We start from the raw sequence: 18,938 nt of genomic DNA, 5'->3' as shown, positions 1-18,938 counted from the left end.
TTGTGCATTTTTTACCTGGGGTGGAGCAGTGTGGAGCGTGTGCCAGCAGGACTAATGAGGTGGATTGCCAGGTTTCCCCTCCGGTTGTAGGACAGAGTGAGCCGGGCCTGGACGTGCTCTAATGAGGTCACATGACTGTCTGTCCCCATGCAGCCGTCCACACTCTTGTTAATATATAAATGGCTGCCAATGTTCCTGTTAACCGACAGATTAAGTCAGTGTTGGACATTACTTACAGATTGTGTGTCAGTGGAATTATTAGTGGCTTATTACTAAGTGTACCACATTTTGCTCTTGGACACTGAAAGCCAACAAAAGGTGATTCGTTTCAAGCCTTGAACAGGATTAGTGTCTCGACCTGTAGCACCCCTATCCTCTGTGAAAGTAAACACACCTCTCCCCCCCCTAAAATCCGCTTAGGAGATTATACGCATCCACAACAGTTCAGAGGAGGAGGAAGGTGCAGGGTTTTAGTGGCACAGATGTGCCAAATTATAGACAAGATGGTCATTAAACTGCATCCAGACGGAGTCCCTTCAGGTTTAGGATAAGTCACATTTTTCAGGAAGCACTGAAAGGGCAGCATACAGTAAACACCTTTGACCTTTAAAGCAGCCTCACATGGGAAAAGTCATGTAAAAGGTTAATTTTCTGCACTATTCAGATGCCAATGAGTCATATAGTGACTGCCCATGATAATATTATAATGCAAATTGACAGCCACGCAGCATTTAAGCATGCTTGCAAAACGTATTTCATGGTTTCTCGAGGTGGGGACAGAAAATCTTAGAGAAATGGAAATTTATACCGAGAGCTGTTGAGGTTGATTTATCATTGGCAGTTGACTGCTGCAGCACAAGCGACTGTGATTTAGGGTCTGGAAGCAGCTAAATTTGTGGCAGTACTGGAAACATAGAATCTGCTTTTACAAGCACACTCAGACAAAAATAAATAATTTTTAAAAAAAAAAGAAAAGAAAGAAGAATAAAAAGCTGCAAACCTAACCATCAATCTGCCATTTAGTGTGAAAGCTCAACAAGTAAATGAGAAGCTACACCTTACTCTCCCTTTCCCTTTATATCAAGAGCTAGTAAAATAAAAATCTATTTTTTTCTTACTTCATATGTTGTCTGATTCCAATTTGTCATAATAACTGTTACATAAATCCTTACTTTTTTGCACATTGGTTTTTCTTCAACATGCCAGCTGATTTCGGGTCATTTTTCTTTTCCTCTCCTTATATTGCTCAGCCACACTAAAGTAAAAATAGGATAATATTGTTCTTGTGATTAGGGGAGAAAAAAAAAAACCAAAATATGGGGGAAGCCATAGAGACAGATTGCTGGTTGCCCAGCATGCGTATAGTATAGCTCGGACCAACTGCAATCACTTTCAGACAGGCTGGCAAAGGTCTGCAAATATTTGCAGTCTAATTTATAAATGCAAATTAAATTCATCACAGTCAGTCAATGAATCTAACTCAGTGTGCACCAATGAGCACAACTCATCCTAGAGCGCTCTCCTTAGAACAGGGAACTCAACTCATCTGGTCGTCAGCTGCTTGTATTCTGGGTATATTGTTATGAAAAGTACGGTTGGTTCTATTTTAAGCCTATAAGGTTATGGCTGGACTCTGAATGCAAGTAGTTAATGTGAATTTCTGTGTATGCAGACAAAAACAGATTTGCAATCTCACTAATTTATCACAGCAAATCACAAACAGACTGCATGCAAGTTCCAGTTTGTCTCCTTTCAACTGCCAACTGATAGAAGACCGACACAATCTTATTGCAGTTTTATCATCGTTTTGATGCATCAAGATTGCTTTACAGGTGGCAACTGACTGAGTGGTCAAAGACGTGATCTAAGCAGCTAAAGGCATTGAGATTGCACATTTATTGCACATGGTTGCAATTATTTGGCCACGCCATGCTTTCAACCACTTATCCCAAGTCTGTCTGTAGCATTAAACCACCTTTGGAAACATTTTGTTTACAATTTAATTGGCTGTCTTTAAGTGCGTAAAGTGAGTTACGCAAAAAGACCTAAAAATCAACCAATCAACATGTGCATAATCAAAACTATCCCTCCAGCACAGACGTGTTCATTTCAATTCGTTGTGCATAAAGCTTTTGAACAAACACCACATGTGTAAGCCAAACGTGAAGCATTCCCATGCGTTTGGCAAAATCTAGGAAAAACAAAAAGGGATGTTTCCAAATCATAAATCGCTTTTTAAAAACTATGCGAGAGCTTTTAACTGATGCCATACAGTTTTTATTTGCAAAAGATTTTGCAGACCTGGTAGTAATTTGCATCAACTTTTGTGTGAAGGAAATGGGCACACATTGATCACATTCAGTGTTCTTACAGTACATTGACACACATTTGCAACAAAGCCTGCCTCAATCAGTCAGGCATACAGGAGCTTTTCTGTCTGCTCGTGTCACTCAAAGCCTAATTCCCCATCTCACGGCTACAAAAGTAAATGGCCTAATGTTACTGTAATTATGGTCATAATAATTCACTTTGGTCTTTAAATATAATAATTGTGCAGTATTGTTGGACTTAATAATATAATCATAATATCATCATAAAATGACAAATGTGTTCCAGCTTTTTTGTGCATGTAAAAAGCCTGCATAGCTACACAGCCCTCCCAAAGAGAGAACATTGCTTCTGAACCACTGGCTGGTTTTCCTTCAGGAATCTACATCAGTCAAGTCTTTTAAGTAACTCCAACTCTAAAATATCTCAGTCGTGGTATCTATGGAGCTCAGGACAAGGCAGAGGAGTGTTATTTTGATAGAAAAGTCCCCAAGAATGTGTTTGAGCACTGCAGAGCTATAACTTTGCCTTGATGAACTATGCTGAAATGGTTAAGTGGCCAATCAGAAATTGAACAGATTTGAAACAAGGACGAGGTGCGAGTTACTGTATTTTCATGGTATCATATTCACCATGCTGGCTTTTTTAAAGCCAGTGTTTCCCTGACAGTACACATGTGAACTAGTAACTCAGGTTATTCCTAAAAATGTTAAAACATCATGTTTTGTCTAATGCGGGAGTCTGTCCTTGAGCCAGGTCTACTTACAGTTCGAATTCATACAGCTAAACTCTTGTTTATACTTACTAGCTATAATCCTAAAACAACAAACTCACAGGACAGGAGTTAATGGATATAACCACTCAGTCCCATTTGTTCACCCAGTTGACCAATCAGAGCAATTTAAGCTTAGTTAGATTGGAGCCTTTTTTTTAAAAATTAAAACAAAAAAACCCCACAAACCCATTTTTACAAGCCCTCTTTAAATGACTGTGACACAGTTACAGCTTAGACAGTAGACAAAATTCAAACAGTTACAGACAAGGACACAGAGAAATTCACTGCATCATGATAGCACAAAGCAATCACATGGGACAGCTGTCTGCACAGACAGAAAAATCAGCCTCACCCAGATTTAACTATGTGTGCCTCACATTACTGTAACTCCACAACCATTTTGGGTTACAGAGAAAATTCAAATGGGTTCTGAAAGATGAGAATTATTTTGTAATTTTACAGCCAAAATGACAAAATCTGTCCAAGCGGCCTGTTTGATACTCGGGTGATAAAGGGTTCAAATGGAGCGTCTGTTGAGTGTATTCTGGTGTAATATACGCCGTATCAGGAAACTGATGTGTTACTGAATATAAAAGCATGTAAATGTATGCTAGCAGAACACAAAATAAAATTATGAGCCGGTAAATGAGCATAATATGGGCTCAGTAAGCATGCGGTCATGACTCTGTCAGAGGTAATGAGTGAAAGTAACTGACAGTGAGAAAGATACTGAAACCCTGCCTGCTCACTTATTACAAGACAGTCTTGATAAATACGTCAGCTAAACACCTAAAATGTAAATTAAATAACCTGCCTTGACTGCTGTTCCCAGACGCTCAAACCATCTGCTCTGAGCGTCTCATAGCTCCAGTAAAAGGAACCTCAAAGCCAGCAAGGGAAGTGACAGGCAGCGCATAATGAAGAGGCGATGTCGGACTGGATTTAGACTGAGACACCAGCAGGAGGAGGAAAAAAAATGGCTAGGAAGAAATATATAGTCTCAACAGCGAGAGGTACACATGAATTGACAAACTATTATCTTTCTTTTAAGTGTTTTGTCTCAAGTTTGAGTCTCGCGCACACAAAATGACAGGCATTTCAACAGGCGCCCAAAGCCAACATGATGAAGACACGATGTGTCTGCGCCAAAGCTTGACAGCTCAGTCTCAAGTCACAAGCATCTCCAAAACCTTTGTTTTGTTATGAGTTACCAATTTAATGTTGATTTCTGTTTTCATTACTCTTTTAACTTACCATTTCTGAAAAATGTAGGCTTCTTATCATCGTATTTAACGAATGTTTGAAGTCAAAGAACAAAGCGGCTAGAAATAAACAAGCTTTCTTTGATGGATATTTGGCGCATTCTCTTTTAACGTAGCATTCACTGCTGTTATCGCTCTACCCCTCTTTTTCTTTGCTTTTAACATTTACCTCTTCAAACTTTATCTATTAAAATAGTGTTCATAATTGCATAGATGATTACAAATAATTAGAATATTTAGTAATTAGTATAACTGGGGCTGGGTTTTTTTTTTTGGTCCATAATATGGGTCAAGCTCCAAAAACACTGAAGCATCAATTTGCTCTAATCCAATGAGATAATTTCCTCCAGAGACACATATGACTTAGTTTAATAACTAGGCTGTGTGGGTTTTAGTCAAAGCAATTTAAACAAATAAGTTGTTTTTAGAAAATTGACAGCTGTAACGTGTGCAGACCACAGTGGCCATGGGAGACCAACACAGTGCATCTCACGAAAACACATGCGAATAAACAAAACAACCAAATTAAGAAAACACAATTCAATCAAAAACCACGGTGCTGAAGATACAACATAAGCAAAAAATGTGCTGCAAGTATCCCAGACTACAATGGTAATGATTCCAGGAGACACGTGAACCGAGCTGGGACACACTGTGTTCTTAAATGCAAACAAATCTATAATTTGCTTCTGTTGTGTTTATGTACACGTGTTTGTGTGTCTGTTGCAGTGTGTTGCCCCTCTTTGCGTCACCTTAACAGTTTCTTGTGATCAGGGTGCTGAGATAAACCGAGCTGCGGTATTAATGAGCCTCCGGTGTACTAACCTTGGCTCGCTGACCATGGTGATGACGCATTTTCGTTGTGGTCCCACATTGGTCCACGTTTTTGCCATGGACACGATACCACCGGCATCAAGTAGACCATATCCGTACGAGTGGCTGACTGTAGAAAGCAAGAGGAAACGTTAGCCGGCATCCTGGCTCTCCCAGCTGGTGTGCATTTCAACCTCTGTCCAGTTAAATCTGGTTTATGTGATGCACACTAATAATGAGCCTCGCAGGCATCTGCAAACTGCAGTGGGTTGATGAAAACTTGAAAGGAGCTGCTGTACCTTTGCGCCCGACTCCATTGGTTCTCCAGTCATTGGTGAGCAGGTGGGCAGGTTGAGAAGTTCGTACAACCAGATGTTGCATGTCCCTCCAGGTCAGGTTTTTACTGGAACACGTGTACGTGCACACGCAGACACACACACAGAAAGAGACAGACAGCACACAAACAGCAACATATATGGTAAGTTTGGCTTAAAATTCAAGTTGAGCCACTGAAACTACATCATCCTATAGTCTTAAGCTGCTGATGGACAGGTGATTGAATTCAGAGATTTAGCAGTCACATTCTTTCTTGGCTTGCATAAAATCTTAAGTCGACACGTATCCTCTTCTGCCCTTTGCGAGACATTTTCCAAAGCATCATTAATCTTTTGCGGGCAAGCAAGTTGGTATTTACCAAACGCAAAAAGGGCTTACATGAAGTCACAACTGGCCTCTCTGTTGTGATTAAATGCGTACAGGCTTTTTAGTCTTATTGTGGATTTGGAGAAAATGAGGCTTTTTAGATAATAACTTTGCTGACTCACTTTGTCATCAAATTCATTCCTAATTGCAGTCTTTTTCCATCACCTCACTCTGTTTTGCCACAAGACTAATTACTCGTTTTCGGCGCTCTTCTGAGGTCCGTGTTTGTCTCTCCATTAGTGCTGCGTGACTAGATAAGAATGATTAGCGCTCACATCCAAATGGTGTTGTTTGTAAGTGCACAGTTGAAATCTGTGGCAGAGGGGTTAAAAAGTAATTCATAAAATGGGATAATCACGCAGAACTAATGTATAAACATTCGGCACCAGCAGTAAAAGCTTAATTTAATAGAAGAATTTAAAAAAAAAAAAAAAAACATGTTTAAAAACTGGGCCTGGAAAAGTAAATATTTTACTTTTTGGAAAAATTGCGGGGGGGGGGGGGGGGGGTGTTGTTGTTTTAAAATTGAGTTTGCTGTTGGGAAACATTAGAAAGAGATAACAGTGGCGCATTTCTACAAACTACTCTGGCATTCTGAAAACTTCAATATCTGAGTTTGGAAAGAAACTGTTGCAATCTCTAACAAGCTTGTGCCATTTTCCCCTCCCCAAAAACAAAAGCCAGCAGATATTAAACGCTAGAATAAGGCTGTACAGCTGAAAAGAATAGCAAGAACTAGTTGGACTCAGAAAAATGATGGCGATAAGCACTTACTTGGCCTCAAGGGCAAGAGCGATGATCCCAGCAGCCAGAGGAGCAGAGGCAGAGGTGCCTGTGTGAGAGTCCGTGCATTTTGATTTGAGATCTGTAGTCACCTAAGCAAGATGAACACAGTGAATTTAAGTATCACAGCATTCCTCCTCCTTTTTCTCACGTTTCCATTTTGTTCTCATAAACTCGTATTTCACTTGGCGTTGCTAGAAGGAAAACAGCTAATGCAATATTCTAACTGTGCTCCGTCCTCAGTTTCTATTTTCTTCATGTAATTCTACGTAGCTCATCACTTGACAATGAAGGTATTCAAATCTCAGCTGTATTATTATTTTTAAATTCACAAGATATTTCACTTTCTTGTAACCCGATAAATTGGAATTTGCTTCCCTCGAATGAGTAAAAACCTTTATCCTCCATCACTTCTTCACTTATTATCTCATGTATTTGTTAGGGAGAGAGAAATTATCTAATGGTTAGAGCAGAAAAATAAAACCAGAGAAACCATATAAGCTTATGTTTTGCTTCTTTTGAACAAGTCTTGTTTTTACTGGACTGCTCTAGCAGAGATCATTTCATTGACCCCCAGCACTCTGCTGTAGTTGTACTGGGAAGCTCCCAGGTGATAATTTTCTGCAGCTACATGAATACAAAGAATTGTGGTGTATTTGTCCTCAGGAAAAAAAAACCTGGAAGATAAAGGTTACAAAACACTGCCTGGTGATAAGGCAAGGCAAGGCAAGTTTATTTGTATAGCACAATTCAACAACAAGGTGATTCAAAGTGCTTATAAGACCCCAAGTCACCTATTGTATAATTCTGGAGGTGAAATCAATCAGTGCTACTGAATGAAGCTGATACAAAAGCAGCTTGGATCAGAAACTGCTGACCAGTGCAGAGCATACAGAAACTGATCTTTTAACAGACTGAGGGAATAATAAATGCACTGCAAGAATGACTTTAATGGTCATTATGCATTCAGGAGCCTTAGGTTCACATATAACTCACTTTAATTTGAAAGCGACAGATGGAATACATGTGATTTAAAGAAAAAAAAAAACACAAGTGAAGATATTCCTGTATAACCTCAGAGATCCAGATCTCTCTTCCCACCTACTCCAGGTCTTTATTCCTGGCTTCATGAATGACAGCACTATTAAATGAGTGCATCACTGAAGCATTAAGGAACCAGCCACGCGTCACGGAGATGTCATAATCTGCCCATCCAGTTGGTCTGTCAGCTAGGGTGCATGCAAGAGAAAGAAACTGTGTGTGTGTGCACACGTGTGAGAGACAAAGAGGGAAACAGCATTTGTGACTAGAGTGTTAAGCAGCAACAGATTGCCAGATGGAGTTTCAGCCAGTCACAATTCATAATCATTTTAATGGCCCAAAACTGAATGAATGGTGAAGAAGTGGAAACAAAAGCAGCAAAGAATGAAGAAGCTAGCTGTGATTCACACATGGAGGGTACAGAATGAAAATGCTGAAAAAGCTTAATGTACTGTGTGCAGAATTAATCGCAATGAGATTAAAATTTATCTCCAACCATTAAAATCATCAATTTATTAAGTTCTCCAGGCTTCCTGCTTCTCAGACTTTAAACTGTTCCAGATGTTTTAGGTGGTAGTGAGCTGTATTTTTGCAGTGTGCGTTAGCAACCTTTGCAGCAGGCGGCAAAATCTGGAAAGAGTCAACTCACTATCTGCTTCTCGTTTAGATTTCCCGAGCTGTAGGTGGTGGCAAGGGTGGAAGAGCAAGCCTCGCTGTACCAGGGGACATTGCCGTTCTGTGTGGAGCTGCTGATGGACAGCGTGTAGATGCTGTTGGTGTAGCCGTCACAATTGCAGCTGTCCTTCTCCCGTCCTCCATTACCAGAAGCCCACACAAAGATGGAGCCTAAACCACCGCGTCCCTAGAGAACACACAACATAGATTTAAACAAACAGGAAAATAAAAGACAACCACATGTCCTTTCATCCATGTATGCCAAAGACTAACAGTATCCACAGAAGAACAAAATCTCATTCAATCTTTAATAGGAAGCCCAATTATAGTGGGGCAAGTTCACTACAGAGCTCGCTTCAAAAAGAGTCCCATTAAAACCCAACGTACAGGCCTGGGTGGTCACTCACTAAATTACAAAGAGCCAAATATCGCATGACAGCAATTCAATATGGAAAGGCAGTATACGACAACAGCTCATTGTAATAAATCATCCAACCTCTCAGCCTTTGAAGTGCAATAATTTTCATCTAAGAGCGGCTTTATTGTATTGAGTGGCACTGTCTCTCTCTCTCTCTGCATTGATCACTTCCAGCCATGCACCACCCACACCACCATCTGACAGTGCTGTCACTGTGGCAATTATCTTAGTAGTCAGTGTCAGCGGTTCCAATCAAGCTTTATGGCACATGCTTTGAATCCTACTGCTCCATAACAAGACTCTGTGTTAGCAGGATGGATGTGTTTATTCATGGCGTGCAGATGTGAGAGGTTGGGGTGTGATCTGTATACTTACTAATCTGTTAACTTGTTCATTTCACATATCTGACACACACCCAGTGTGTCACATGCATTAAAACAAGTCAACAACAGGGCTGATGACATGACGGTATGCATGGTCGCTTAGTATTCAGATCGCGTCGTTAGATGTTGGCAGAAAAGTTTCTGAAATTACTTTTCTACAAACCCTCTACGTGTATGTGCATATAGATAAGCATGTGTTTGGAAGCTTTTGATTATAAATGCTTGTCATTAAGCAATTTAAAGCTCCGCTAACTTAATGGAATTTAATTGGAATTCTTAAAAACAACCTTGGGAAGGTGGGAAATAAGCAATGAATTCACACTTAAAGAAAGCACAACCTGATTATCTAAAAAAGATGCAAAGATAAAAGACGAACTCAGAGTTTAATAAGTACCCTTCAACTAGCAAAAAAGGGAGGGTGGGGGGTGGGGGGGAGACATAAACACACAAACAAACATTTGATTTCTGCCAGTGCTGCCGCTTTTTCTTCCTGGGTGGCTTTCAGAGGACATTCCTTTCTATTCGTAATTGCCGGGGTCAAAAAAACGCTTTGTTCTTCCTGCTTGTGTCCTCTCATGCTTGAACAGTTCAATTACTGACTGCTGAAAGGAAGCGACACACAGGCAGTAAATAATTTCTGCATAATTTCTTCACACAAACACAAACACACACCTCTGTAACTCCACGCATAAAAGCTTCTTTGGCGAGTTTGGCCGGTCCGTCGACAGTTTTGCCGTCGTCCTCCGGACCCCAACTGGCGCTGTAGACGTCAATATGCTGGGGATTCAGACTGAGAGACTGTGCCTCCACCATGTCAGTCACCTCACCGTCCAGCATTCGCACACCTGCATGTACGTTCACAAATGCAAATGTCAACTACGTCAAAGACGGCATGGCAAAACATGGATTTATTACTACTTTTACACCATTATTCTTACGATACTGTAAGTCAAAGATGCTAATTCAGTTTCACTACGTGTCACTCTGGAAAATGAGAATTGCTCCAGGAGCCAGAGAATTTACTGACATGCTTAGGTTAACTGAAAATGTGCGTGTCATTTAGCCTTTACAGATACAGAATCATCCGCATAAGGTACGAAGCTGCATCTGGAAGAGTGAATTTGTACAAAATGAAATGGCTGGTAATGGGCAGGTGCAAGGTTATCGATGATTACACCCTCATGCAATAAAGAGGATGTATGTTTTATCACAAGACGGCTGATCAATATTTCACCAACTCATCTAAACAAGGCATTTTGTAGAAGGTGTAACACATAAGCCATTATAAGATCCCTACTACATTTGTGGTGCAGAAAATTATCTCAAAGCTAAATTGATTTAAAAAAAATTGAGAGAGATTTGGTCGCCCATACGGAGATTTAGACTTATTTTCATTACAATCAAATACAAAAAACTAAAGCAGAATTAGAAATCTGTCTCACACACATGCGTTATAAATATTTTAGTAGAATTTTAATGACTAGTTTTTAATTTTGTGTCTGTTAACTGTGATGTTTTTGGTGTTTTTAGTTTTGGTTGTTGTTTTGAGGTTTTTTTTTTTTAAACCTGTACAGTGTACAGCTTAGTTTTGGTTCACCTTGAATCCAACGATAAGCACTCAAACTACCCTGCGGTCATGACAAGAAAGAAAAATGCATGCAATAAAATGTGTATTTTACATACATATATACATACATACATATGAATGAATGCAATGCTAAATGAGTGCAGTTTTCCAATAAAACTGAACAATGCAAAGTGCTGATGTTGACGGCAATCTTGCAGAAATCTGTTACTGTCGTCTGTAGCTCTTTGCCATAGTGTCGCAGCATGAAATGACAATGTACTCAGCAAGGTGTAGGCACAGAACACTACCGCTGTAGTGTCTAATTTGCATATTTACACATGGGTTTTCGATGCAGCGTTCATGTGTATTTGTAAATCTCCTGCAGTGGTGTGCTGCTTGCTGCTGTTAGTTTTATGTCTACCTGCTGGGATTACGGAGCCCATCACGTAAATCAAACACTATCTCTATTGATTTTCTTTGGTCTTTGAGCTGGTTTGTGGGTGAACTACCTCCTCAAGTGTGAAGCAGACTCCTGTGACTAAAAACTCAGATAAAAAGAGGAAAGGAAACAATTTTTCTTCTTCTTCTGTGTCTACATGAAATTAGTGCAGCTGTGAGAGCGTAAATTTGATCAAAGTTACTCTTATTTCAACATCTAACAGTGTTAAACTAAAGCTTCTTTATAAGGCAAATGATAGCAAGAATATGCTGTGCCAGTGACAAAACATACATAATGCAGGATGGCTATATAGAGTAGGTGTTTGTCCAATCCAATTATTTTTTTTCAGACGTTTGTCTCGCAATGAAACTAGCGTTCTTCCACAAGAAAAGTGACAGGGGTGGGAGAATCCAAGGCACTTTAATAACAAACTAATTTGCTGCTCCGATTACAGGTCAGGTTACTTCATGTTGTTATATATGGCTATAAGTAACAAAGCCGCTACTCTTTGAAGTTCTCCAAAAGCTCCAAACGGTCACTGCTACTAGCGTTTCCATGGCAGCATACATTTTTGTGAGAGGAATGTGTAGGTCGACGAGGAGACTCAAGCATTTCCTCTAGCTGTCCAAAATCCTGAATCACAATCTCCCCAAAATAGAGAGGCTAAGAGCCATACTACAGGTTCAATACAGTTCTAGAGCAGATTCTACATTCCAGCCTCTGAATCTTATTAATTATTTGCATTTCTGTCAATAATCTTTTTAAAGTGTTTAAAAAATAAACGAACAAATAAAACAACTGATTGTAATGTCCAGGTGCCACACGTTGAAGGAAACACAAAGCGGCAGTGAATTATTAGCTCATCAGTCTCATCATCCCCCACAGAGAAACAGGTTTTTAAAAAAAAAATAAAAAATTGGTGACGACCCATTAGGTGATAATTGTGTGCAGCTTTGATTAAATTCTGGCCAACGCTGTTGGAGGAGTTTCAATTCTTGTGAACAAGCCGACACCTCTATATGCCATATGCTGACCAGCCTGAAGGAACGATGAGCTCATCCTGCAGCGGCTGTGGCCTAACAGGGTCAGAATATTGGTGGTTCAATCCCATCCTGCTCTAGTATGCATGCCAAAGTATCTTAGAACATGATACTGAGCCCCAGATGCATCTATCAAAGTGTAATTGTCTGAGTCTATTTACCATAAACCCAAAGAAGTGAAACATTTCAGAGAAGATTTAAAGAGTTTTGAGGTGGTGACCCTCCTAATGTTGGATTTTGGTCAAAGCTACTGTATCAGCTTCTACTTTTGTTAGAACTGGGGCTTTTCTAGTTAATTGTGAGGATTATTTGTTTCTTTACCCCAGTTAATCTTAAGAATACTGAAGCCAGTCAATCAATCTAATTTAAGAACAGCCATAAAAGTACCTCACAGGAGAGGATTCTGGCTAAACAATGGGGTTCAGTTCTGCAGGTGATAAGATGGCAGGTGATCTTGTGCAGGGAAAAAAGAAAAGAAAACCCCTAAAAAACTTTGCACTGCTGCACCGCTACCTCCCAGCTTATGCTACTGGAATAATGACAGCATGAACAATAAATGGGTTTCCCTCGCTTGTTTCTGATGTTTGACAAACACATTTCCTTCCATTTCTTTAGAGCTATTGAAGAATCTGCACAATCTGGACTCATGTTACTGTGTTGTATTATGTCAGGTAAATTTTTGGAAAATGTCTGTACCCTGTAATAAGAAAAAAAGATTGTTATTCTTTTTTGTTGTTTTTCCTTTAGTTATTTGTGAATGGTGGTTTTGGTTAGACTTTACCGATCGAAAAGAGCCTTAAGTGTAGATAAAGAACACAGTAGTCAAACTTTATCACAGCTGGGAGTAGGCAGAAGGATATTGAGATAAGCAGAGACATAGTGAGCTAAAGCGTGCACTTAGATAAAAAAGCTCCTACAGCATGTGCAGTCCTTAAAAAGGACTAAACATCATTAGGTTGCATCCTGGAGTCATCAGACCACCACAACACTGACAAAACAATATGTCTTCTGCACTAAAACAGGCATTGAGCCATCATCATCATCATCAACACAGCACACATGTGCACATGTACTGGCAATAGCTCCACAGCAACTTATTTTCAACATCAAATTTGATGTGGCTGGAATTTTAGCATGTGAGAAAAAAATTTAATTACACTTTTTTTTTAAAGATGAAATAATTTATATGCAAGATGTACAAATCAAATCTGATATTTGTTATAATATCAAAAAGCTACTGAGGTTTCTTTTGAAGGATGGGAAGAGAAACGATAAAACTGCTCTCTCCCTCTAGGCAGAAGCAAAACAACCCATCGGGGTGCAAAATCCTTTTTAGAACAAACAAATTAATATTTCAAAATATTTTGCCACGCTCTCCGCTTTTGTATATTCTCATAAATGAGAAGCTCCGACTGCTGCTCCGCATCTTCATCATTTAAAGATAAAACTAACAGTGGTACACAGCACACGCCGACCCCTAAGGCCAAACACCAGCATATGATTATTCATCTGTGTGGAGTTGCACCTTGACACGTTAACTGCTAGCTCACTGAAACTGTTTATTAACAAGGACACCCATTAGGAGTGCAAAATAATCCGTTAAGAAAAAAAAAAACACAAGAGAACAAGATTATCACAGGCATTAGCACCGAGACTAGGGTTTTCATTATTGGGAAACTCGTTAATAGGTTAATTAACCGATCAATCAAACATCTAAAACAGTTTAAAATAATAAAAATATGACTTTTAAGTGATGGAAATATTTATCTTGTGAGAAAAAGTGAGAAAAGAATCTTTGAGAAGCTGCAACCAGGAAATTGGTTTGTTTTATTTCATAAAAAGAAATAAGAGAAATACTTTAAGAAAATGGTTGTATTCATTTTCTATCAACCGATTTGTTTTGGGTCAATCTGCCACATAAATTTTGCATTAGTAGTTTGCCTTGTAGATGAAAATGGAAAATATATCTGTAAAACAAAGAGAACAATGAGACAAACCCGAAACAATGAAGTACAAATATGCATTTGGGATTTATTTCATTGGACTTGCTTTCTTAAATTAAAAAAGACAACGAGTGAAGATGAAAGCCAGCAACAGCCTGCATGTGCACAGTGATGGACACAGACACGAGGTGATGGCATTTCTTTGGCTAGAGTGACACAGTCAATTTGTGGTTGCATCACTTGAAAACAGCAGGAGCTGAAATTACAGCAGGGTGCCAACGAGACCCTGCCAAACGTGTAGAACAGCAATCTGACTTCTGGCTGTCTGGGACTTGGCTTAAAAAAACAGAAGACAAAAAAACCTAAAGCAGAATTTGCCTTTGACCAACTAAAGAATGCAGATTCACATTTATGCTGAATTAGTTAAAACCTTGAGGAGTCTCTTCATTTCTTCTGAGACACCATCAGCACAACAATGTGCCTGTAAATATTCAGAGTTTGAAATTTATTGCGCTGATGTCTGTCAGCAAAATTACACCAAAAAAAGCTTAATTTCAAGCATCTATGTGGAGAGCTGGACTAATGGGCCAATACAAATCTTAAAAATGTAAGGCAGGGCACTGACCTTGGCTAAGGACTGTCACAAAATTTTAAAGAGATAATTTAACTAATAATTTTATGGGTTCGGGGATAGAACAGTTTGCCTGAAGAGAACACCTGAAGTGAAGTATAAAAGCCATTTTTATTTATGTGTAGTGTGTATACAAACTGTTATGGCTAATGGAGATTCAATAAAAGCTATATGATTGTCTCATTTCAGTGCATTTCAGCACTTCTACTCCATGCAAAACCATTACACTTACAGCACACTGGCAATCCACATAACAACTGTGGTGATGTTCAAAGAGATTCAGTGGCATGCTGTGCCTGGGAAATGGGCTGAAAATAACACAGGCACAGCAGAACAAGTATTTCACCTCATTCTGGCAGTCAGAGGAAAAAAAAGGAAGAAAAAAATAAAACCTGAGATGAAACTGAGTTTTGCCTCTGTGAGATCGAATCAATCATCCACACCATACCTCCAATCTTTGCATTGTAAGCCACACCAACGCCACAGATCCCATTGCTGGCAACTGCCGCCACTTCTCCTGCGCATCGGGTCCCATGCCTTAAAAGAAAGAATGAGAACGTCAGACAAACTGCTTATCCTAATGTTATTTGCCTAATGACAGCATTTTGCTGTATAAATAAACACACACACACACGGCAGGTTGTGCACTTGTCTAACAAAAAGTTACTTGTGAAATACTCAACTTCATCTTTCATTGTGGTTAAGCTGCAGACCGAGACAAAACACACCCACACTCTTTGGCCTTGATTGTTTAAACAATCTGAATTCAACCATTAAAGAAAAAAATGTTTATGACTGAAAACCACTGTGCATTACCATGTCCTTGTAGAAAAAGTAAACCTTAGGAAGCCTAAAGCGGTCAAGTGAAAGAAAAAATAAATGGCCATATAACACTAGTGGCAAGAAACTGAGAATCACTTCTGCTGTTATCGAAACGCCTATTTCATCAAGTTTGAACTTCTCTAGCAAGATAAAGCTGTAGGCAGAGATACAAAAAGCAGATACAGAAGGGCTTGGGAACATATTCCAGTCAAGTGCATTCCCATCGCCTGCCAGATGGACATGCACTCTTAATGCCCTCTAAACCATGGCGCAATCCCCATTGGATTGCAGCCATTCCTAGACAGGAATGCTGGATCCATCAGGAAACAACAGATACAGTGGACCTTCACTACTGAAGGAACTATCTAGGCCAGCAGGCTTTCATTGAGGCCCTCTGGGTAACCTGCCAAACCACAAACCAAATAATCAAAACACCCTATCAGCAGTGAACAGCCTTCCCTGATAAAATGGGCTGCATCTGATGTCAGAACACGGACATTTAGTCTGAGGGTAGACTAGGGCTGTTCAATATAACGATATATATCGGATGACGATATAAAAACGTCTATCATTTCATTTTACGCTATCGTTTGTTTCGTGGTGTCGCAAAATAAACTGTTTACAGCAATATTTTTTTCATCGTTTTGATGGTCACTGTAGTGGCTATATTAATTTCTTAAAGTTCTCTCTTCCTCTTATATTTAATATAACCACACTGCAGACGGACACGCGCCTGTTTTTATGGGTTGTGGTTAGCAACAACGACGGTAAAACCATCGCATGTCCGCTTGTTTATTTTCCACATAAACCTTTCACAATAAAGCTCAAGATCCTGTTGAGAATTTTCAAAATAAACGGAATCACGTGAAAAAGTATGCAGAGTATTGTCGGATGAGAAGCAAAAAAAGAGTCGTCAGGTGCTAAAAAATAAACCTTAGACTCAAACGTTAGAACAGGCTTTCCCCGCAGCACACCATGTAATAAATACTCACAAAGAAAACGGCGGCCGTTACAACCTATGTCTAAAAATGTGTAGTTTCATGCATCGGTTAAAACACTCGACTCCAGGTACAAGACGCCCAGCTGGAAACACTTCACCTACCTGAGATTCACAGAATTTACAGAAAATATTAAATTTTTTGTGATTTATATCGTTATTGGACGATAGATGTTTTATATCGGGATATGAGATTTTGGTCATATCGCACAGCCCTAGGGTAGACAGCTACTAAAGTCATAAGTAGTTCTAAATGAGCATTAAATAAATAAGAGGGCAAAGGTTAATGTCAATGCCAGAGGCAACAAAAGTGCCACGTCTCTTAAAGGCCTCTGTTACCACAGAGCTGGTAGCAGAGGCCCAGTTGGATAATAAAAAACATCTTTACAGACACCAAGTTAAACACTCACACACGCATGCACACGTCATCTGGATTTTCCAGTGAACTTTATCACAGCAATCCCAGTAGTGTGCGTTTGTTGACTTTGGAGTCTTAGATCCTACAGCATCCGTGTTTTTGATGAGAAAGCTGATGATAAAGAACAGCTCAGGTGTCTGCGATGGGATCCCAGGCATGCACAGGCCTATCCCTCCTGAAGTCTTCCTCTAATACATGCATTAAAGTCAATTACGTGCTAGGCTGTTCATGGGATACAAATGATTCACAGAGAGAGCCCTGGGCTTCTGAACCTGATTATATAAGAATGACTTGCGTAATCAGGGTTTTGGGAATCATTTTCCTGTGAGAAATGAAATGGATACACAAAGATATCTCTTTGCTCCTCCTACTCATTGCTAAGGTCAGTAGAAAAGGGGGGGGAGAGAAAGAGAGAAGGGTGCATCTTTGGGCCAAATTCTAGCAAATTCTGATTGGGCAAAGAAGCTTACTCCCTTACTCAAATGAAATTTTACTACCGTATCAGTTTTTTAGGTTGTGAGGTCAACACATCCACAAAACCTCCTCTCTCTGCAGAGACAGTACAGTGTTCTAAAACTGGTGCAGCGCCCGTTCACATTGTCCCTGTTTAGAGGGGGACCAGTGCACTTTGCAGCACAATTGAGTTATTGCAGTCATTTATCATGGGGGGGAAATGAGATACAGTGGGGCAAAAAAGTATTTAGTCAGCCACCGATTGTGCAAGTTCCCCCACTTAAAATGATGACAGAGGTCAGTAATTTGCACCAGAGGTACACTTCAACTGTGAGAGACAGAATGTGAAAAAAAAATCCATGAATTCACATGGTAGGATTTGTAAAGAATTTATTCGTAAATCAGGGTGGAAAATAAGTATTTGGTCACCTCAAACAAGGAAAATCCCTGGCTCTCACAGACCTGTAACGTCTTCTGTAAGAAGCTTTTCTGTCCCCCACTCGTTACCTGTATGAATGGCACCTGTTTGACCTCATCATCTGTATAAAAGACACCTGTCCACAGCCTCAACCAGTCAGACTCCAAACTCCGCCATGGCCAAGACCAAAGAGCTTTCGAAGGACACCAGGAAAAGAATTGTAGACCTGCACCAGACTGGGAAGAGTGAATCTACAATAGGCAAGCAGCTTGGTGTGAAAAAATCAACTGTGGGAGCAATCATCAGAAAATGGAAGACATACAAGACCACTGATAATCTCCCTCGATCTGGGGCTCCACGCAAGATCTCATCCCGTGGGGTCAAAATGATCATGAGAACGGTGAGCAAAGATCCCAGAACCACACGGGGGGACCTGGTGAATGACCTGCAGAGAGCTGGGACCAAAGTAACAAAGGTCACCATCAGTAACACACTACAACGGCAGGGAATCAAATCCCGCAGTGCCAGACGTGTTCCGCTGCTGAAGCCAGTGCATGTCCAGGCCCGTCTGAAGTTTGCCAGAGAGCACATGGATGATACAGCAGAGGATTGGGAGAATGTCATGTGGTCAGATGAAACCAAAGTAGAACTTTTTGGTATAAACTCAACTCGTCGTGTTTGGAGGAAGAAGAATACTGAGTTGCATCCCAAGAACACCATACCTACTGTGAAGCATGGGGGTGGAAACATCATGCTATGGGGCTGTTTTTCTGCCAAGGGGACAGGACGACTGATCCGTGTTAAGGACAGAATGAATGGGGCCAAGTATCGTGAGATTTTGAGCCAAAACCTCCTTCCATCAGTGAGAACTTTGAAGATGAAACGAGGCTGGGTCTTCCAACATGACAATGATCCAAAACACACCGCCCGGGCAACAAAGGAGTGGCTCCGTAAGAAGCATTTGAAAGTCCTGGAGTGGCCTAGCCAGTCTCCAGACCTCAACCCCATAGAAAATCTGTGGCGGGAGTTG

General features: G+C 40.1%; 1 protein-coding gene across 4 annotated transcripts in view; it reads right to left on the bottom strand.

Moving 5' to 3' along the window:
- furina (furin (paired basic amino acid cleaving enzyme) a) overlaps positions 1–18,938 on the bottom strand; it is an 82,788-nt gene that overhangs the window by 7,247 nt on the left and 56,603 nt on the right. For all 4 annotated transcript variants that reach the window (XM_085175988.1, XM_085176154.1, XM_085176237.1 and 1 more), the window contains exons 7-13: positions 15,249–15,337; positions 9,853–10,025; positions 8,354–8,566; positions 6,655–6,755; positions 5,478–5,581; positions 5,191–5,308; positions 16–195 (exon numbers count right to left, since the gene is read on the bottom strand). In XM_085175988.1, coding sequence (XP_085032114.1) covers positions 16–195; positions 5,191–5,308; positions 5,478–5,581; positions 6,655–6,755; positions 8,354–8,566; positions 9,853–10,025; positions 15,249–15,337 — 978 coding nt within the window. The remainder of the gene's footprint in view (positions 1–15; positions 196–5,190; positions 5,309–5,477; positions 5,582–6,654; positions 6,756–8,353; positions 8,567–9,852; positions 10,026–15,248; positions 15,338–18,938) is intronic.

The sequence above is a fragment of the Neolamprologus multifasciatus genome, chromosome 1 (assembly GCF_963576455.1).
Source record: "Neolamprologus multifasciatus chromosome 1, fNeoMul1.2, whole genome shotgun sequence".
In the NCBI taxonomy this organism is placed as follows: domain Eukaryota; kingdom Metazoa; phylum Chordata; class Actinopteri; order Cichliformes; family Cichlidae; genus Neolamprologus; species Neolamprologus multifasciatus.
Note: the sequence above shows the minus strand (reverse complement) of the source record. Positions and strands in the feature narration are given on the sequence as shown.